We start from the raw sequence: 21881 nt of genomic DNA, 5'->3' as shown, positions 1-21881 counted from the left end.
GCAACGATATAGCTCAGGCCCTTCTGCACAGTTTCCTGTTGGTATGACCTTCCCTTGCTGGGGCTTTGCTGACCATCTAGGGATGCACAATGTGCCTCCACCATTTATCTGGAAAGGGAGTCCTGCAGGAGACAGAGTGTTTCATATGCAGAATCCTCCCAGGAGACTGGCTAGACTAGGAGTCAAGAGATGTGAGTTTTGCAGCCAGCCTGGAGAAGCTGAGTGACTTTGGGTCCCTTCATGCATCCTTTTAGAATGCTAAATCTAGATTATTAATGCTGAAGATTCTGGAAAGTAATCTGGTGCAGTAGCAATCAGACACATTTGGCTTCTAGTTCTGACTCTACGGCTCTTCCCAGAGAGTCACTTGAGCCATCCTGAGTCTCAGAGTTTATAATCTTGTTAAACATTTTGGTGAGTAAAAGCACATGAGCTCATGGAAGTTCTTGGTGCAATGCCCAGCACACATTAAGTACCATATGTATGATGGTTCAGCCTGTGATGGTTGCTTTTATGGGTTAACTTGGCTAGGTCAGGGGGCCAGCTGTTTGGTCAAACACTCTTTTAAATATTGCCATGAAATATTTTGTGGCTATAATTAATGTTTACAGTTAACTCTAAATAAAGCCCTTGCCCTCAACAATCTGGGTAGGCCGCATCTAATCAGTGGAAGAATGTCAGAACCAACTCTGAGCTTTCCTGAAAAAGAAGAGATTCTGCCTCTGGACTGTTACATCAAAATCCTGCCTGAGTTTCCAGCCTGCTAGCCTGTCTTATGGATTGTCAGTCATCACAGTTCCTAAAAAGAACTTTCCACTTGCTGGTTCTGTTTCTCTGAAGAATCCTGGTTGCCCAAGACCCTTTCAAAAATATCCCCAACCTACTACTACATTTGTGGACTGAGGAACTCTTAAGAGAAGATTTCACCTGAAGTACTTCAGACCCCCGCTGGTAAAACAGAGAGCACAACAAATACACATGACCTGGAGCCTGCTGGCCCCGGGTTAAAATCCTGCCTGCCACTCTCTTATGACCTTGGGCACAATATTCAACTTCTCTTGGTTACAGGTTCCCCGGCTGTAAAATGGAGATGATAACCCTTATCAACCAGGGTTGCTGAAAGGATAAAGCAACGCAGTCGCTCTAGAAGAGCCTGATCCAGTGCCTGACTTAGCGTAACCGATTAACAAATGACCCCTTCCCCTTTCTGGCTCAGCTTACGGGGATGGGGTGGGGGCGGCTGCCGGAGATGGGTGAGAGCAGAGGAGCCAAGAAAGGCAACAGACTCTTGCAACCAGAGCAGGATTTTGTTGCCAACCTGCTTATCTATGGAAACAGTGTATTAGATCTTAGTCTCCAGCCCAGCTCTCTGGATCCTTCTTCATGTCAGAAACTATTCAGACGCTCCAGGCAGAGTAAGTTTGGCCCCTCCAATCTGGTGGAGGTAGAGCTGACTGGGGGTCAGAGGGGGGACCGAGCACTGGGCAGCGTCTGTCTTCCAGCCCCCCAGGCCTCCTGCATGTCTCCCCTCCACTTACTCAAGTGTGCAAATAGTTCATAACATGTTTGGCTCCCACCTGGGAAAAGTGACAAGTAAGGGAGAGAATGTGAATGAGGATTCCGATACCAACCGAGGGGGTGGCCAGGGGCTGACTGGAGGCTCGCATGGGCTCAGCGTTATGTCAAAGACACAGCACAAAGACACAGCTGTGAGGAAGATGGGCTTCCCGGGGTTGAGAATGACCAATCCCCAAGACTGATCCTGACAGCGGGTCGTGAGGGCACACCCCACCCCCATATACACACAGTCACACCCCTCCCTCCATCTCTACCCTTTTCACCCCATCCTCTGCCCTCGAGACAGATCTCTGTCACCAAGGCAACAGCCCAGGTGCCAGACATGATGAGATTTCAGGAAAGCATCTCAGAGAAGTAAGGAACAATGGCGTGCGGCAGACCTCTTCTGACTTCAGGGGTGGGGACGAGGGCGCAGGCTGCCCTAGTTCGCCTTCTGGCCGATTACTTGTCCTCTCTCTTCTGCTTTCCGAGTCTGTGATGATGGAGGCTGGCGACAACAGCATTGATTTCACTGGGGGTCTGGGGCCAAGCAATCCCCAGGCCAGCAGAAGAGAAGCACTCTGTGTGCTCTGGCCGTGATCATGACTGCCCGTTCATCCTCTCTGGCGCCGGCTCGACCCGATCACCAAGTCCAGTGCCAACGCCGGCCAAGATTCCACCTGTTTGTTTCCTCACTCGCTCTGCCACATGCCAGGCACTGCACGGGCACTCGGGAGACATCAGTCAATACAACAGGCAGAAATTCCTGTTCACGTAGGGCTGATATTTCCGGAAGGAAGCCAGAACAGTAAGTGAATTACAGAGTATGTCAGAAAGCCAGAATTTCTGGGAGGGAGAACAGAGCTGGGTTGGGGTGTGCGGAATGGCAAGGGTGGGGAACTGGTTGCAGTCCGAGACGGGGTGGTGCAGGTCGGCCTCACGGAGACGGGCAGGCAGTAGGGGAGGGGGCAATCATGCCGCGATCCGGGCCAAGAGCTTTCTCAGCTAAGGAACAGCCAGCGCGAAGGCCCTAAGGGAGGACAAGAGCACAATAAAGGACAGGGAGAGTCCCTAACCAGGCCAGAGAGACAGGCGGGGAGGGAGAGCTACAGGCCATAGAAAGTCTCGTAGATCCCTGAAGGTTGAGGGGAGCGAAAGAATGCCACTGTTCTCTCCTCCAAAGCTGTCCATGTCCTAATCCCGGAAACCTGGTGATAAGGAACCTCCCATGGCAAGTAGGACTCTACAGGTGTGATGGAGGGTGCTGAGATGGCAAGATGATCCCGAGTTATTTGAGGGATCCCAAGGGTCTCGATAGGAGAGAGGCAGGAGGGTCAGAGTCAGGAAGGAGAAGGGACAATGGAAGCAGAGTTGGGGGTGATGTGGCCACGAGTCAAAGAAGTGGATGAGCCAGAGGGCAAGAAACATTCTCCTGTAGAGCCTCCAGAAAGAACGCAGCCTGTGGACCCCATGATTTCAGCCCTGTGAAACCAGTTTCCGATCCTGACCTCCAGAGCTGTGAGATAAAATGTTTTCTGCTGTTTTCAATGGCCACATTTGTGGTAATTTGTTACAGCAGCCATAGGAGACCAATACAGAGGTCTCGGGATTTTACTTAGTGAGACAGGGAGTCACTGGGGACCCCGAGCTAAGGAGAGGAGCTGCTTTCTGTATTAAAGAATGCCTCTGGCTGCTGTGTTGGGAACAGGCTGCTGCGTTGCATGGGTAGAAGCAAAGAGATCAGTTAGGGGGCTCCCAGGCTGCTATGGCTGAGCTAGCGTGGACCTTGATGGTCAGAATGAAGGTGGAAAGAACTGGCCTGGTTCTAGAGCCAGCAGGATTTCCTTACCCTCTGGGTGTGGGGTGTGAGAGTGGACAGGAGATGACGCAAGGCTCTTGGCTTGTGTCAGGGGAAGACTGAAGTGGCCATCAAATGAGATGCCGGCATGAGCTTTTTGGGTAAGATGAGACTTAGGTTGCCTGAGAACAGTTTGCCTGAGATGCTTGAGAGAACGAGGCAGAGACGAGAAGACCATCGGACAGACGAGTTTTGAGGTCAAGAGACAGGGCTGGGTGGGGATATTTTGAAGATCAGTGGCAGGTGCATTTAAAGCCACGAGACTGAACAACATCATCGAGCGAGGGTAGGAGGAGAAGAGAGGCAGCCACCGATGAGAACTACAGGGAGGGACTCCTAAAGTCGAAGAACCACCTGGTGACAGGCACACACTTCAGTAAGCCAAGAGGAAAGAAACAGAGGGGCCATCGGCAGATGCCACGGAGAAGTCAAGATGAGAAGCAGAGGCTGACCACTGGATTTTGGCAATGCGGCTTCTTCCTTGATCACAGACATGTGGAACTAGGACCTGAAGCAGCAGCTGAGACCAGCTAGCGGGTAGGCATGAGGCTAAGGCCATGTGGAGAGGCATTCCCCTAGTTCTGCAGAAACGAATCAAGTCAGTGTAAGAGCAGGGTCAAATCGTTCATCAGGAGTGGGATCCTGTCACCACACTGGTCCTGCATCCCCCATCGGGAGTGCCACTGGCAGTCAGAGGTGGGGCTGGCTACAGTGGAAGCAGGAACGCCACAGGGGCCAAGGTCACTGACCAAAGAACGGGACCTTCTACTCGGCAAAAGCATACAACCTTGTCACGAGTTATCTTGGCTGTAAAAAACATTTAGTTTCACCTTATGTGATTAGAGGTTGGACAGAATTGACCCACATGGTCATCATGGAGATGAAATAAGTCAAACTTCCTAATTCCCAACCTCTCAGCAATGGGCTGGGAGCCCGGGGTGGGGGGCATGTTGCCCTGCTAGACCGCTCTGGGGTCCCACAAACAGTCACGCTTGCCTGAAAACGGGACTTGAGTTATGTGCCAGTTTCCTGCAAAGGCTTAACAGACTCCTGCCTCTCTACTATTCAGAATTCCCTGAAATGAACACCTCCTCTCTCATGGGCATGGGCTTGGACACTGGCAACCCAACTTGATGTCACTTCCGGGAAACAAAATAAGAGAAATCATCTCCCTCTGATGTAAATAAAAATGAGAAAGCACAGTTAAGTCTAACCATTTTTTGCAACCACTGCAAAAAAAATGGTTTTGCAATGATCTCCTCTTTCAGTCTGTCTATATTTCAGGTGTGGGACGGGGGGTTGGTGGCGGAGGGAGGGCAAACCCGGGCAGCCACAGGGACAGGGCAGGCAGGCTGGCCAAGGACAGTGGACGCAAGGCTTCAGTGCCAGGAAGACTTGTGGGGGAAGGGCAGGGGGTGGGATGAACCAGGACCCACACCTGTGACCGCGAAGCTCTTCAATTCTGGCCCTGTGGCAGCCACGTGCGATCACGGCATCCTCCATGTGGCCAAAAGGTCTGATGGTCCAAGAAGAGCCAACTAAAACCACTTCCACAGATTTGAGCACCGAATCTCTCTCAGGGGAATGCCAATGTCAAGGGAGGCCAAAGAGCAAGAAACAGAGCGTGATCTTTTACACGACAGAGATCCTATCTTCAAGGGCCGCACTAATTGTGTGATCGTGGGCAAATTGCATAACTCTCTGGGCTTTTGTTTTCTTATCTTGATAATAAATATTTCTTGGACTTGGTTATTAAGAGAACTACGATAATATGCTCATTAATGGCTATTTATGAGACCGGACATAGGCACGGAGTGCAGAGCTGAATCCAGACAGAACCTTGGTCTGGACCGAGCTCAAAGTGCAGGGAGGGAGGAAGACAGGAGTGTCTTCTCTGCTTTCTGGAGCAGAGATCCCCACCGTTTTCTAAGCAGCAGGAGTTCGGGGGTCTGTGGAAGGGGTTCTAAATATTTGGAAAGAAAGCACACAGGATTTAGGGGAACTAAATTTCTTAGAAATGCCTGGGACACCATTGGTGGTCAATACATGGTAACAAAGGGTGCTTATGTCTACTCAGTACCAAGCCCCTTAAGCATGTCAGATGCTTTACTTCTTTAATCTTCTTTACTTCGTTCATCATTGCCACGTGTGACAGAAGCTCTAGTATTTCTGGGTTTACTGATAAAGTCATGAGACCCCCGAGAGGTTCAGCAATTTGCCTTTTAACCCAGCTGGCAGGGGCACCCACCATCATCCTACCGTCATCCTTAAGGGAAGAAGGCAATCGCTTTGTTCGTCAAGGCTGCACCAGCTTAGAAATAACTGGGAGAGATCATCCATCACAGGCTCTGAGTCAAGTCTGTTAACGCAACTGAAGCAACGAGCCTCTTGGAATCCACCTTGGGTCAACACAGCTGATGGAAGAGTGGTTTGGGGCCAGAAAGGAGGGACAGGGCCAGCAGCTACAGATCACACACTTATCTCCACAGCAGGTCCTGCCTCACAGCAGCGAGGTGGTCAGAGGCCAGCACACAGATGGTGTCGGGAGAGGCAGAGATGTGCGCAGTGATCTACTGGCTGTCCTGGGCCTCGTTCAATGGTGATTTGCTTTTTTCAAATGAGTGGAATCTGCCACTGAACCCCTGGATCTGACCAAGGTCAGTAGTGTCCCCTCATTGTCAAATGTGGCACACTGGTCCCTGCTATCCTCCTCACCGCCTCTGTCCTTGGTGCTGAGACCACTCCCTCCACCCTTCGCCGGAGAACTCCATCCCAGAATTCTGGAGAGCGTCTTCCCACGTGCTACGGCTTGGATCAGGGAGCTGCTTTCAGATCAGTCCTCGTGGTGCTGGTTACCATCTGGGCACTTCCTGTAGCCTCTATGCTTTTGGCAGGGGTGGGCGGATCCTTGATCTCTGTCCATGAGAACTTCTGCTCCCATAACAGAATGGGCTGAACTGGTATTTGTAGAGATGCAATGAATGGCCAAGGCCAGGGCTGACAAGGGACACACTGCTGGGCACCGCGGGCTGAAGGCCCTGAGGCTGCTGTCACAAAACCAGGAGAGGAGGCCCATCAGCTCTCAGAGCCCCGGACTGGCAGAGCCCAGTCCAAGGTCAGAGAGCACGCTGTTTAATCAAAGCCAAGCTCTAAGAAGTCCAAGCGGTTCTCATAAGTTCCTGGGAACAGAGGTGAGAGTTATATTAAAAGTGGATGGGAGGGGCGCCTGGAGGGCTTGGTCGTTAAGCGTCCGCCTTTGGCTCAGGTCATGATCCCAGGGTCCTGGGATGGAGCCCCACATTGGGCTCCCTGCTCCGCAGAAAGCCTGTTCTTCCTCTCCCACTTCCCCAGCTTGTGCTCCCTCTCTTGATGTCTCTCTTTCTGTCAAATAAATAAATAAAATCTTAAAAAAAAAAAAAAAAGTGGGTGGGAGGCAGAACAGCAGTTTGTGCTGGAGTGCACCTCTGTTTAAGAAACCCCAGAACAGACTCAGTCTTTCTCTTAAGGCTCTGTGTGCAGCCTGCAGCAGGAGCTTGGCTCCTGGTTCCTCTCCTGCCCCCTCTGCTGGCTTTGATGCCATCCCCTGGGTATCTGGCCAGATCGCCTTTGGGACCAGTTCTTTTGGGACTGTTCCACACATGGTGATGGCGGGACATGGCAGTGGTAGTATCACGCAGACCGCCTATGTGTACCTGTAGGCTCCACCGGGCTTGAGGTCAGTGGTGAACTGTGTTTGGAGCTGGGTTTCCGGCTCCAGCCTACAGGAGTCACTCAACGAATGCACAGGGAAGGAAGGAGTCAGTGTGGGGTTGGCACCTGGAGACAAAGACGGTATGGTGAAGGTCGTCCTTTGGAAATGACCGAGTTTCCAAAACTGGGTTGAAATTATAGTCTGGCCACTTAGTCCACAGGACTTTGGAGAAAACACGCCTTCCATGTTTCCATCGTCCCACTTGGATAATGGGAACTAAGGGCCTGGGCCCTGAGTGGGTTGCCATGAAAAAGGGACCACATGTGGAGCACCTGGCACGGCCCTGGTGCACAGAAGGCGCTTGTCAAGTCCTCCTCCCCTCCACAGACCGCTGCGCCCATGTATTCTCCTGGCATGTTCTCCGGGGGGACATGGGCGGGGCTGGGGTGCCATGGGCGGGGTTGGGGTGACCCCTGCCAAGAAAGAAAGCTGAGGCACACATCTGAGACCACCCTTTTCTGATCTCAGCTTCCTCCTGGAACGAGGGCGTGGGCAGGGTGCAAACGGAACCCGTGGGTGAGCCAGCTGGTGGTGAGGAGCAGTGGGTGAATGTGGCCGCAGATGTAACCCACCCGGGAGGGGCAAGGGAGGCATCCGTGTGCATGTGTGTGTGTGTGTGTGTGTGTGTCTCAGGGAGGCTAACAGAGGCCCCTGTCTCTGGCTGTCCCCCACACCCCTTAAACTGCCTAGCTGCAACAGCACCAGAGAGAAGCAGGGCTTTCCAGCAGTATGCCTGGGCAGCATCTGAACACCACCTCCGAGGACTCAGCAACCTCCCTGGGGCAGGGGTGGGCAGGAGGCAAAGTTGCTGCACCTGTTACCAGAGCTGATCGCTGGGAGGCAGGTAATGGGGTGTGCTCAGATTCTATACGGTTGCCTAGGAAAGGAGCTCCTGGAGGACAGAGTTCCAGGAGGTGTGTGGGGACAATAGCAAAGACTTGCAAGTGAGGGGCCTAAGGCTCCCCATGGAGAGTGCAAGAGTAAATCATACACATAACAGATGAGGTCAGAGATGGGCAGAATCCTCTGGAGAGCCAGGGCAGGGTGCCCGGGCCCCAGTAAGATCTAAGGGTTCCTAAATGGATGGCATTAACATATCCAGAGAGAGAACCTGTCCCTCAGAGAGGGCTACAGAAAAAAGAGAAGCTAAAAATGAGTTTGGGGGCAAAGTTTAAAAACATGAGACAGCTACCATTACGGGGCCATGCTCTGTGCCAGGGACTCTGTACGCCTCACCTCCCCTAACTCAGCATCCGGACTCACCTCTACTTAATGACTCTCAAGGGCTGCGCTTTCTGCAGGAGGACATTCCGCATGCTGGCACTGTGCTAGGTGCTGATGGTGGGTTACGGGAGGGCAGTCGGTCCCCCCAAAGTCAGGAGGACAGCTCTGGGCCAGGCAGCTCGGAATCAGGTCCCACCTGGACACCCTCCGCTTGTGCTTTAAACCAAGTGACAGCTTGGTGTTTGTGGCGGGGTGTAAGGGTTAAACAGGTCATCTCACACAGATGCCAAGACAGTTCTCCAGTGCATGGAATGAACTTGACAAGTACGACCCACGGTGATGGCCATGGCCATCACGGCGGTGGAGATGGGCCCATCAGGCAGTGGGATCAATAAATAGGTTAAGTGTAGAATATCTCAAATAAGCCCAGGAGAAGCGAGTTGCCCATGAGGCAAAGCCATGCCTGAGGGCAGGCTACTTCGTCTAAACCACCTTGTCTCTAATAAGAGGTTAAATGACAAGACACGTGCAAAGTGCTGGTAAGAGTGCTCGGCACATAGTATGTGCTCAGTAAATGTGAAATGTTATCGAGATAGCAGAACTCAAATGATGAATTAGCCTGAGGAAATGCCACCTAGTCAGGGTTCATGGAAGGCAGCCGGTTGGCTGGGCCTGGTGTTCTCTCTACCTGGTCTTGTTCAGATTTCAGGACTCATTCAACAAGTGTTTACAGAGCAGCTGGGTGTGCCAGGGGACATCTGATGGGGGAGGGTGGATGGCCACCATCCTGGAGGGAGCAGAATAAAACTGAAGTCTGTCATTCCTGTACACGGTCAGAATATAGTCTCCATGCAGGGTGGTATGTGTATCCCCCAGGAAGCAAAGGTGACATTTATGAAACAGAGCAGATGTTTTAAGCTTCAGGCATTGAACAAAGATGAAGATTCTGCAGGATGAGTGCAAGAGTTGGGAAGCCTGCTCAGTCTCACGGGTATGCAATGTCCCAGCTGAGAGAAGCTGTCCCTACCCTCCACCTTCGATTCCTCTGCCATTCTGGAACATTCTTCAAAAATGTCAAGATACCTCATGCCTTTACACTTGTTAGTCCGAGGTCATCCCTGGCCACCCATGAGTCTGTGGCTCTGTATCTCTGCTCTCCATTTCTGTATTGGTAACAAGAATGGCAGCAACACGTACAGTTGAGAGTGGCCCCTAGAATGTAAACCCCATGAGCGCAGGGACCCGCCAGCTTGTCCTGCTCACGGGAGTCCCAGCAGCGCAATGTCACAGAGATGAATGAGGCACAATTCATGGCAGGGTGCCTTTGCTGTCCAGATGTGATCACAGTTCATTTTCTCAGGACCTTAAGAGGGAAGAAGTAACACAACCGCCAGCTCACGAATTTAAAAAAAGTCCCAGGAAGTTAACAAAATGCTGAGTAAGGAGTACTCAGCACTGAAAGGCAGGTCTGAATGACTCCGGTGACGGCCCCGTCCCAAGGCGGCACGCTGCCTGGCATGTAACAGGCGCTCACTACATACAGTTTTCAATCAATGAACGTAAGTCTACAGCTTCTCATTTTGTAGGAAAAAAGGCCATGATGGTGGTCTGGAGTGACCTGGCTATCCTGAAGCTGGCAGTTTGCATGGGAGGGGGTTAGGGGGGCGGGGAGGCCAGGTGAAGAGGTCCAGTTTTGAGTGTTGTGAGCAGGACAGAGAATTAACTCCCATTGAGTCCCTCCAATGCCCTTGCAGGAGGCTCTCAGGAGCCCCTTTATTAACTGAGAAGACAGAGGACCGGAGAGACTAAGTGAGTCGCCCCAAGTCACATGCTTGGTAGGCGCACCAGACCCAGGATGCAGGAGCAGTTCTGCCTCGCCCCGCCGAGTCCCACCTGACGTTTCTGGAATCGAGCGACAGCCGCACATCTACAAGCCGGTTCTTTAGAATAAACCGGCGAAGGGGTGGGGGAGAGATTTTACTGGAACTCTGCAGCTGGGTCCACACGAGTATCTGACTTCGTTATTTTCCGATTGATCCGTTTGTTTTTGCTGTAATATTAGCTGGTTGCTGAGCAACCACCAAGGGAGCGCTGATGCTGAACTGTTCGGGGAAAGCAAGTGCCCCCGCCCCGGAAGGGCAATATGATTGTTTGTGGGGGCGGGGGTCCAGGGAGAGGGCTGCCCGTCAGCCTGCTCCCATGTCCTGGGGTTTTGAGAGTGATCTGGCCCCTTCCAGAAGCGAGCAGGCTGTCCTGGGGGGCAGCCCACTTGCCCCCTCTGACACAAATATTTAACCTCGCCAGGGCCTTGGCTTGGCCACCTGTGCTAACAGTTACCTCCAACAGGTACCTCACAGAGTTACCTCTGTGGAACCACAGAGGTCATTTTTACAAAGCAGCTGGCACAAGTTAAGGGCTCAAAAAACTGTAACTACCAGCATTTGTGATATTATGTCCATTTTAACAGAATTTGGATATGGCATTTTGTTGGGCATCTTTGCTGGAGAAGTTGGTCTCTAGAGGGGTTCATAGGCCTTGTTGGGGTCTACGACACTCATGGCAAACCATACCCGTAACCTCATCCTAGACTAACGATATACTACTGGTCACGAAGCACATCCAATTTTAGTGTTTGGATCAGAAACATACTCATCCCACTCGCTGGAAGAGAATTTTCCATAAGCCAATGGCAAGCCAATATGGTTATCCTCATATGAAAAGAACAGTGCAAGCTTCTTTGGGGCTTCTGATAGAATCCTAGTCCTTACTTGTTCTCAGAATTCTGGTGCTTAGGAATTATCTAAGTCAGAGGTCACAAACTGTTGGCACAGGATGGGGCTGGGAGGTTCTCTTCAGCCTGAAGAAATATGGGTCTGGGATTGGAGAGTGTTTTGTTTTGTTTTTAAATTACTTGTTGACTTAAAAATCAAAACACAAAAATCCAAGTATCCAGCTCCTTTCGAAAAATACGGAGACCGGGTTACCTGGGTGGCTCCATCAGTTAAGCATCCGACCCTTGGTTTCAGCTCGGGTCATGACCTCAGGCTCATGAGATCCAGGCCTGCTCATGTTGATCCATGCTCAACAGAGTTTGCTCGTCCTTGTCCCTCTCCTCCCTAGCATCCCCAGTCGCACACTCTCCCACCCTCTAAAATATATCAAAAAAATCTTAAAAAAAAGAAAGAAAAATATGAAGACCTTAGCCCTGCCACCCACTGCCCCCAAAGCTATCATGCCACATTTGGCGTGGAGAGAAGCTAAGAGCCTCAGATGGGAGTGATAGTCTCTCTAGAGACTCCTACTCAGCATTTTTTGTTGCTTTGGGCTAAGGTTCTGACCCCTCCGGGCATCTGCATTTATGACTCCTGATATAAGATCATTTCTTCACTTGATAATGAGGAAACGGGCTGAAAACAGAATTGCTGGAAGTCACACAGTTCACTACGGCACACAGCATGAGCGGGAACAGGAGTCCTGGGTCTCAGCAAGTGTCCTGTCCACTGTAACACTCAAAGTCAAGGCCATGAAAGCCTGCTCTGTCAAGGAAGGACACGGACACAGCAGAGCAGGAGGCGGCCGGCGTGAGAGGCGGGCCAAAGCAGGCCGGATTTCAGGGTGCGGACTTTGCCAAGAAGAGTCAGGTGGCAGCATTTGGGAGAGATTCCCACCTTCCCTTTCAAAGTCCACACACCTCTGCAGACAGTTCCTGACTTCAGCTGCCGAGTCTCCCACTGGTCCATCTACCTGCCAACCTTCTGCTTCCGACCCTGCACCAGACCCTCTCTGCCTCTTGCCTGGATCAGCACAACAGTCCCCTCGTTTCTCCCCCTCGCTCTGGCCCTGCTGAGATTCTGCTCCTTCGCAAAGCAACTACAATCATCTTCCCAAAAGGAACATCTGATCTGCCGATTCTCCTGGGGCTCCTCCACGGCTCTCCTGCCTCACGGAGCCCACACTCCTCTATATATTTATCAGGAGTCCTGCGGGACCCACGCCAGCTGACATTTCTGTCCACATCGTCTCTCGCGGCTCTCTCCATCAAGGCCCCGGCCACCCTGCACCTCTGGAACGGACAGCTGCTTCCGCCTGGAACATGCCACCTCTACCGGCCAACTCCAACTCAGCCTCCGTTTGGATCTGTCTTCTTCAGGGCATCCCTTCTTCTCACTCCCAACCCCACCCCCAGACTAGGTGGATCCCACTGGGAAGGGACACCCCCCGCCCCATTGCAGAACCTAAAGAATGTGCATCTTTACTGAACTGTCATTACTGCTGGTCTGTAAGCACTGGAATTCGCCAGTCCTATCTTTGCGGTTCACAGATACGGTGACAACGAGTAGCAGGTACCTTATAAAAGTTTACCCACTGGGGGCACCTGGGTGGCTCAGTGAGTTAAGCCTCTGCCTTCGGCTCAGGTCAAGATCTCAGGGTACTGGGATCGAGGCCCGCATCAGGCTCTCTGCTCAGCAGGAAGCCCGCTTCTCCTTCTCTCTCTGCCTGCCTCTCTGTCTACTTGTGATCTCTGTCTGTCAAATAAATAAATAAAATCTTAAAAAAAAAAAAGAAGAAGCCCTCCTATCTATTAGAAAAAAAAAGAAAAGAAAGAAAAGTTTACCCACTAGATGAAAGAAAAGACGAATGGGTACTAAGGATCAGACAGAAGAAGAATCAGGAAAGTTACAAGGTCTGTTCGTTCTAGATAGGCAAGTCAGGGCAAGTCAGGGCTTCTGGTCTGTTTCCACATGTGTACTTTACAAAGATTGGACAATACACCTTGACACCCCAAGATCAAATAACCACACTAAAAAATAGGCAAAACACACAAATAGATATTTCTCCAAAGAGACATCCAGAGGACCAACAGACACATGAAACGATGCTCACCATTGGGGAAATGAAAATCAAAACCACAATGAGATGTCATCACACACCTGTCAGAATGGCTAAAATCAACAACACAAGAAGAAACAGGTGCTGGAGAGAACGCGGAAAAAGGGGGAACCTTGTGCCCTGTTAGGTGGGAATGCAAGCTGGTGCAGCCACTCTGGAAAACAGCATGGAGGTTCCTCTGAAAGTTAAAACAGAGCTATCCTACGACCCAGCAATCGCACTACTGGGTATTTACCCCCCAAATACAAAATCACTAGTTCAAAGAGATACAGGGCCCCTGATATTTACAGCTGCATTATTTACAACAACCAAGTGATGGAAGCAGCCCAAGTGTCCATCAAGAGATCAACAGATAAAGAAGTTATGGTGTGTATATACAGTGGAATACTACTCAGCCATAAAAAGAGTGAGATCTTGCCATTTGCAGCGGTCTGGACGGAGCTAGAGGGTACCATGCTAAGCAAAGTCAGTCAGTCAGTGAAAGACAGACCGTATGATTTCATTCATGTGCAATTCAAGAAACCAAACAAATGAGCAAAGTTAAACACAAACAGAGAGAGAGATTTCAAGAAATCGACTCTGAACTGTAGAGAATGGACTGCTGGTTACCGGGGGGTGGGGGGTGGGGGTGGGGGAGGGATGGATGAAACAGGTGATGGGGATGAAGGAGGGTCCCTGCCATGATGAGCGCCGGGTGACATATGGAAGTGCTGAGTCACTATGTCATACACCTGAACTAATATGACACCGTAGGTTAATGATACAGGAATTGTAATGAAAAACTTAAAAAAAAAAAGACTGGACAAGATCTTTTCTTCCCAGGCAAGGTAGGGTCTCTGGACTTCTGTAGGGACTGTGAAGAGCAGTAGTGTTCTGGGAGCAATGTGCAATGTTTCGAACCCCCCAAGGGGAACCGCGCACCCTCCTATAACAAGGGGCAAAGGCTGACCAAGCCCCCGGTGAGTCTGTGTTAAGAACATGTTAATTACCGGCACCGCTGGTTAGCTCCTCCTCAGTAAGGTCTTGATTAGAGATTAATAGCATCTTTGATCAATAAAACATAGGACTAGAACATAGAAACAATCTGTTCCTGTGTGATGTTTTTTACAACATTAGACCCAGGAGGTAAAATAATAAAAGAGGCCTTGGACGTGGGGTTCAGACCACAGACTCTGAGGAGAGGACTGGTTCACCGCCAACTCCTTGGAAGGAAGGCCCCTCGGGGGCTCCTACAGAAGAGCCCCTTAGGTGGGGAGGCCTGGGCCTCGGTTTGATCCTCAAGCCTCTCTTTTCTTGGTGGAGGGTGGCCCCCACCATTTGTTCCTTTGGGAACCCCCTGCCATCCTTGCATGGGGACTCCCAGAGCTTGTGATGCTGCAGGCTGTGGGGGCTTGGGAATCTCCAGGAATCAGGTGCCAAAAGCACAGTCTGGCCACACGGGGGCACCCTCACCACACACACTGGCATTCCAACGCCCCGCTGCAGCGGGAGCAGGAGCTGGAGGACAGATCGCTGGCCAGAGCCCTGTGACCACACCAGGAGTTGGGGCAGCGCAGGCCATGCTCTTTGGGAAGACACTTCCCATCCTCCCTGACCAAGAAGCATGCTGCCCCAACGTCATGGACGAGAGAGGCTGCAAGGGGCTCCTCCTGCTCACAGGGCAGGGACTGGAGTTAGGAAATCCCAAGATAACCCTGGAAAGAGGCCCGGTGCCAAAATGTGGACAGAGATGCACGTTGCTTTCCCTTGCTCCGAGGAGCAGGGCGGGGAGGGACTTAAATGGCACCTGTGCTGTAGCTTTGGGACAAAAGGTTTAAACTCTTTGGGAGGAGGATCTTTTTTAAGAGTGAGAGCAACAGAGACAGTAAGAGAAAGACTGAGAGACACAGACACACAGACACACACACGCAAAGGGAGGGAGGGCAAGAGAGCGGGAGAGAAAGAATGTTACTCCTGCCCTGTGGGGACGGTCTGTAATCCCAGAGCAGCCAGGCAAGTACGGAGCTGGGTGCCTGCGGGCCAGGACTCTGCTTCCACTCCTGGAGCATAGCCGTGGGGACTTGAGTGGGGGGCTCTGCTGCTCCGGGCCTCGCTGTTGCCCACAGTAAAAGGGGGAGCCCTGCCTGCCTTCTGGGACTGACGTGTGGCTCCGGCAGGATGATTAATAAGCACAAATCACCTCTCCCAGTACCGGGATCCAGGGGAGCACCACCGGCAGCAGAGAGAATTCAGGCCGACAGATGCCAGCAATAAAGGATGGGGGTAGGGGAAGCCTGACCATTTACAGTTCGAGTTACAACTTGTGACTTTAGTTTAGCCACATGGGGACTTCCGGGCTGCATGAATTCAGCAGTCCCTCTCAGCCCAGACTGGTTGTTGAACCATAACAAATGCTATTCCCCATGCAGCCATCCGGCCTTCCACGCGCAAAATGTCTTGTCCAGCCGCTGGACGCCGGCCCCGCCATGTCAGCAGAGCTGGGACCGGTCACTGGAGAGTCACCGAGGCCACCGGGATGGCGACTCAGCCCACAGCCCTGCAGTCGGACTGGCTGAGCCTGGCCCCTACGTGAGTCTGTGTGTAACTGTGGGCTCACAGCCCCACACACTCCCATCCGGGAAACGAGGACCATCATAGCGCATGGCCCAGGGACCGCGGGGGGTGGGAACGAACTCCTGCTAGTCGGGCACTCAGAACCGTGCCTGGCACGCAGAAGGCACTTCAATATAAACGCTGGCCTTCACTGTCACATTGCTTTGTTTTACAGAATAGGCAGTGATCTTTCTAGAATGGTTAGATGCAGGTCATCTGATCCAAAACCGGGAGAGGGACGACATGTTTCCCTAGCAGCTAGAGAGCATTAGACCAGGAGCGGAAGAGCCGCGTCTGAGGCCACACGCAGCTTCTAACTTTTCGGTATGCAAAGTGGGGTTCTGGCCTGTTAGTCAGGAAAACAAGGACACCAGATTGCCCAATGGCCCTGCCGAACCCGGCGGGCAGCGCTCTCTCTCTGGGTGGATGCAGACGGGTCCCCTCCCCGCCCTCCCCAACCGGGTCTCCGCTGCCCCATCTTTAAGAGGGAAGACAGGGACAGGAGGACGATCCCGGGGAGCGTTCTGGTCCCAGCACTGCCCGAGCCAGCGTCCCCTGGGCCCTCACCTGAGGTACTCATAGAGCCCATACATGGGCAGGAAGTCGATGTCAGACAGGAACATGTAGGGCGTGCCCACGTGCTTCATGGCCACGTTGCGCAGCAGGTTCACGGGGTAGAACTGGCCCTCCTTGTACACGATGTGGTAGGCCACATTGTGGCGGCTCATGAGCACCTCGGAGCCCTGCGCGTAGCGGAGGAACTGCTGGGCCTCGGCGTCCGACAGGTAGAGGGCCAGGCTGATGGGTCCCTCCCAGTGCTTGCAGATGGCCTCGAGCATCTGGAGCCTGCAGGAGACAGGAAAGCTGAGCCAGCCGTGGGGACCCGGGCCATGCGAGATTCACCCAGCCTCCCAGGGTGAACGCCACTGCCACACACACCTGGTCAGCCCCCTCCAAGTCCAAGTCCCTGCTCCAACATCCATCCATCACTGCGTGCCGGGGGCCAATCCCCAAAGCTCAGTTCCTTTATCTCTGAAATCGGCGTAAGCACTTACCTGGCTGGTTCTTGTTTTATCTGCTTCCAGATGAAGGTGGGGGTACTGACAGAGTCGCATCCCACGGGAAGCCTTCTCCTCTCAGACTCCTCTTTGCACCGGGGTGGGGATGATTACATTAACGGATGTGAGGGTCCCCTCCCGGGTCACAACACCTAATGCCTCTCCTCCTCTCTCAGCAAAGACATAAAGCCCCTGCAGGGCTCTGCTAAGGCAGCAACCAGCCACAGAAGATCTAACCCAACCGAGGCCCTACGTTACAAGAAGCATTAAAACACGAGCGATGGTAACTATGATCATCAGCTCATTAACGGTGCACCGGACCCTTTCCAGGACTCCCCCAACAACCCGGTGCACGGCTGTCATTTCCCTCGTTTCCCTGGTGGAGAAACTGGGGAGCCAGATGTCCGGTCAGCTTGGATCCTTGGACGGGGACCAGACCTGTACAGATGAGCACAAAGACGGGGCCTTGGAGACAGTGAGAAGAAACACATGCTGGGCGTTTGGCACGGTCGCTGGGGACAAAAGTGCGCCCGGCGTGATGCTATCTTCATTTGTCACAGCCCTTTCGGCCCCAGGGTCCCGGCCAATTTTGCGAGGCTCTAGGACAGGCATCGTGCCAAGGATTATGGCGGGGGGAGAAGAAGTAAGCCCAGAGGAAAAAAAAAAACAACAAAAGGTGCTTCCCATGGAGAGGATTCTACAAAAATGCTTCAACAGAAAATCTATGAAGATTTTTTCTTTTCCCTCCAAAGGCATTAGAAGTGCCTGACAGATCAGATCTATGGTTAAGAAACAGCAAAAGCCTATTTCAATTTTTCCCCTGCCCAGCAAGAGGTACACAATCAGCGGTCTCCTGGTAGGAATGCCCACTTTATTCGGACAATTACCAGGAAATAGATTCCATGCATTTCCCTGCTTCTAAACAAAAGAAAAACGGGCACACCTATCTTCTGTCAATGGCTTTCTCGATGGACTTTCAGAGTTTCCTCTCAGTAATTCTGTGATTTGCTCCTGCCAGGAGTTGCTTCCTCTTTCATGAAGGAGGTTTAAGATGTTCATCAGGGGAAAATGCCCTCCATGTCTCCTACTTTATAACACGTACTAATCAAATTGACCGGAGCCAGTTCTCTAAGAGGCTGTCTGCCTTCTCCATAAGGCGTGCTTTCCCCGGAGTCCGCGTGCGGCTTCTGCCGCAGGCCCGGGTCTCTGCCGGGCTCCGCGGATCTGGGGTTCTGAGTGGTCCCATCAGCTCCTCACTGTCACGATCTGTGAAATGGAGGGGACTGTGCGTTCGGAAGGGACAGCTGCTCGTACAAATCCTTTGAGTGCTGGGCAGTGAAAGGTAAGGAATGACTTTGAACGTGTGGCTGTAAGAGCTCCCAGGTGGGAGGCACGCGTGTCCGGCGGGAAGAGAGGCCAGTTCCCACGGTGGGGCCCCCGCTGCCTGGGATTCTGAGTCTGTGTCTGAGTTTTCCGAGAGGGAAGCAAGGGAAGCAAGCCCTTCCTCCAAGCTCTTCCAAGGGCATAACGTGAGAACAGAGACACAGATACCGATGATTCTCAGGTGCCTCTGATGTGGCAAATGTCATGACCACGTGGGCTTTCCCAGAAATGGGGCCAGATGTCCCGTGGAACCTTCACGAACCACAAGTAAGGATGACCCAGCCGCTCCTGCCGGGCTGCCACCAGCCCCAAGCTTACTGACCTCTCTTTCCTCAAAACCAAGCTTCCCGCCGGGACCTGAACAACAGCGACAGACTGAGGTTTCTCGTAATGAGGACAACATATACAAATGGGAGGGCAACAGCGTGCATCCCTACCACCTCTCTGCTGCTTGGAGGCTGCCGTGCCGGCTGCATTTCCACTGTTACCAGTCAACATTCACGCTGACTCCATGAACTTGAGATTCTCGTCACTGGGTTCCGGGTAAGGAAGCTCGAGGAAGTGAAGGGACTTCTTTCAAGTCACGTAGCTACTCAGCGGGGCAGCTGGATTGACACCACGTCTGGCCGATCCCCATGCCCAGACCCCAGACCGGTATTCTGTATGAACTACAGGGCAGCCTGGGATAAGTGTCCCCAAGGATCTTGTCTCTGCTGCCCGTTTCCCCAGACATGAATGTGTTCTTCCCTTGGGTCAGCTTCTGTGCCTTCCTTCCTCCTCCTCCTCCTCCTCAGTCTCTCTGGGGAACTGGCTCCAAGACCCGCCCTTTTCTTAACCCCTTTCCTGGCTGTGTCTCCCCACACCTGTGCCCTAAGGTCACCCTGTGTGGCTCCTTCCATGGGCAGTCCTGGGCTGAGTCGCTCTCTGGTCTCTTACACCGGACAATAACTTATGCCGCACAGCAAGGACGGGGGACAAGGGGCAGGGTTTCAAGAGACAAAGGTTAATCCTCAAAGGACGGAATTTTCAGTTTGGAAAGAACTGTAGAGGTTTTCTTGGTCGGATGATGCCATCGGGATGATGAAAAAGCTCAGCCTTGGAGCGGGGCACGGCTTGTTGAAGAGCACTGGGTGACTGAGTGCTAGTACTCACGGTCCCAACCCATAGGCCCATGCTCTTCTCTGAGTCCCTGGAGGGCCCACTATAGCTTCATGCTGCCCAGAGGAGGGCAAAGGCTACAGAAGGGCCAAAGAGATGTCAGAAAGGTCTAGACAGGAGCCAGCGTTACCCCAGGGAGTTCTGCTGAGCCAGGAAGGCTCGGGCACTCTGTCTAGGAACAAGGGATCGGGCAGGGAGGCAGCCGAGTCAGAAACCTACAAGACTGGGTCGGAAGGAATTCCAGAAGGCCCGTCGGCCTCTGCTGGGATGGGGAGCTCCCTCCCTACAAGGGAGCTGATGCTGATGAGAGCAAGGCGGATTGCATGGTATGGAGGTGCAACGGTGGGCTCTTGGGGCAGAGAGAACTGGGTTTGAACTCTGAGCTGTGTCTGCATCCCCGAGCAAGAGATGACGGTTCTTCGGGCTTCCATTTCTATGCATGCACAGCATGGACAGTAATAGCTCCGTAGATGACAAAATGGCTACAAATCACTCCTCTCTCTCAGTCTACAGCCTCTGCGGATACCCCCCTGCTGGTTCTGGGATGGCCATGTGACCTGCTTCACACAGGACACAAACAGGTGTTAAACGGTACTCATGTTGGGGGAGGGGGGCTTGCCCCTGCTGACAAGCCCATTTAACTAAGCTTCTCTATAAAGTGTCGGGCACGAAGCGAGCTATGCAGCCGGTACTCAACATATGGCAGCTGTAACTCCTTCCCTAGGTTCTAGTTCTGCCTTTCAAACATGCACGCATCCCATAGATACTTGTTACGTATCTACGATGTGCCGGTGTATGTGCTGGGTCCTTGGACGAACGAAAAAGACAAGGTTCCTGAACTTCTGGAGCTTCCTTCTGGTGGAGGGAAAAGACACGGATCCACCCGTGACATGTTCCGAGGGGGCAGAGGGTTAAAAAGGCGGGCGGAACAGGAAGCAGGGAGGAACCCTGAGGGCTGGCTGGGGAAGGCCATGTCCCAAATTTGAGACTTGGATATAAGAAGAAGGACCCAGCCCAGAGGAAGGAGACAGAGCAGCCCTTGGGGAAACTGAATATAGCACGTTCAAGCAAGAACAGAGGGAAGACAAGGCGAGTGAGGAGGGGCAGAAGGACAGAAGATGTTGGGAAGCAGGAAGGCCATAGTGGACCGCTGTAGTACCATTTTTTTTTTTTTTTTTTTTTTGACAGACAGAGATCACAAGTAGGCAGAGAGGCAGACAGAGAGGGTGGGGGTGGGGAGCAGGCTCCCTGCTGAGCAGAGAGCCCAATGTGAGACTTGATCCCAGGACCCGAGCTGAAGGCAGAGGCTTTAACCCACTGAGCCACCCAGGCGCCCTAGCCGTAATACCATTCTAACTGCAATGAGAAATCACTGGAGAATTTTAAAGATGGTGACCTTAGATTCAGACGGTCCCCAGCTTACGATGGGTTGACTTAACAATTTTTCAGCTTTACGAAGGTGCAAAAGTGATGTGCATTCTGGAGACACCGCGCTTTGTGTTTTGCAATTGCGTTTCTCCCCCAGGCCATCCGTATGCAGGCAGGACGCTCCCTCGTGATGCCGGTCAGTCCCGGGATCACAGGGCTCAACAACAGATACACCAACCATCACGCTGCCCCCAGACAGCCGTTCTGTTTCTCACTTTCTGTAAAGCATTCCATAAATTGTGTGAGATGGTCAACATTTTGTTATAAAACAGGCTTTGTGTTGAGATGATTTTCCCAGCTGGAGGGCGATGTAAGTGTTCTGAGCACGTTTAAGGTTGGTGAGGCTAAGCCAGGATGCTTGGTAGGTTAGGAGCATTAAGTGTATTTTCGACTTATGTATTTTCAGCCGATGATAGGTATATTGGGCTATAACCCCACCCACTGTAAGTCAAGGAAAATCGAGTTTTAGAAGATCACTGACTGGGCTGTTACATGGAGAATAAGTTCCCTGTCACTCTCTAGAACGGTGCTTTTCCAAACTGAAGCACGCCCAAGGTCACTCCAGCACTGATTCCCAAGGTCCCCGTTGGCTAGGGCTGGGTGGGACCAAGAATTTGAATTTCTAAGACGCTCCTGTGTGATCTGAAGCGTGGGCCCCATGACCCCTCCACTCACAGAAAACAGAGCCCATCAGCCACTTGAGTCTCTCGAGTTGCACTTTGTCAAAGGAATGCAGGAGAGCAAGAGCCCCTCGGCCAGGTGGCAAGGACGCTGTGACCCAGAGCCCTCCTGGCCAGCCCTCCCCAACCCCCTGTCCCTATCAACCGTTCTCAGCAGCTGCTGGGATGGGAGCGCTGTCTCCCGCGTGCTGGGGGAGGAGCCAGCTCCGCGGTCCTTCTTTCTGAACAGAATTCTAGAGAGAGCCAGGCACGGGAGCCCGCACACTGGCTCCCCTAATTCTTTGTGGCATTCACGCAGGGCC

General features: G+C 52.4%; 1 protein-coding gene across 3 annotated transcripts in view; it reads right to left on the bottom strand.

Moving 5' to 3' along the window:
- Positions 1 to 21881, bottom strand: part of LARGE1 (LARGE xylosyl- and glucuronyltransferase 1) — a 521107-nt gene that overhangs the window by 13575 nt on the left and 485651 nt on the right. For all 3 annotated transcript variants that reach the window (XM_004743092.3, XM_004743093.3, XM_013051560.2), the window contains exon 12: positions 16440 to 16718. In XM_004743092.3, the coding sequence (XP_004743149.1) occupies positions 16440 to 16718 (279 nt within the window). The remainder of the gene's footprint in view (positions 1 to 16439; positions 16719 to 21881) is intronic.

Source organism: Mustela putorius, unplaced genomic scaffold (assembly GCF_011764305.1).
Source record: "Mustela putorius furo isolate JIRA1106 unplaced genomic scaffold, ASM1176430v1.1 tig00000738_pilon_pilon_pilon, whole genome shotgun sequence".
Lineage (NCBI taxonomy): Eukaryota > Metazoa > Chordata > Mammalia > Carnivora > Mustelidae > Mustela > Mustela putorius.
The sequence above is the reverse complement of the archived record's forward strand: the minus strand, read 5'-3'. Positions and strand labels throughout refer to the sequence as shown.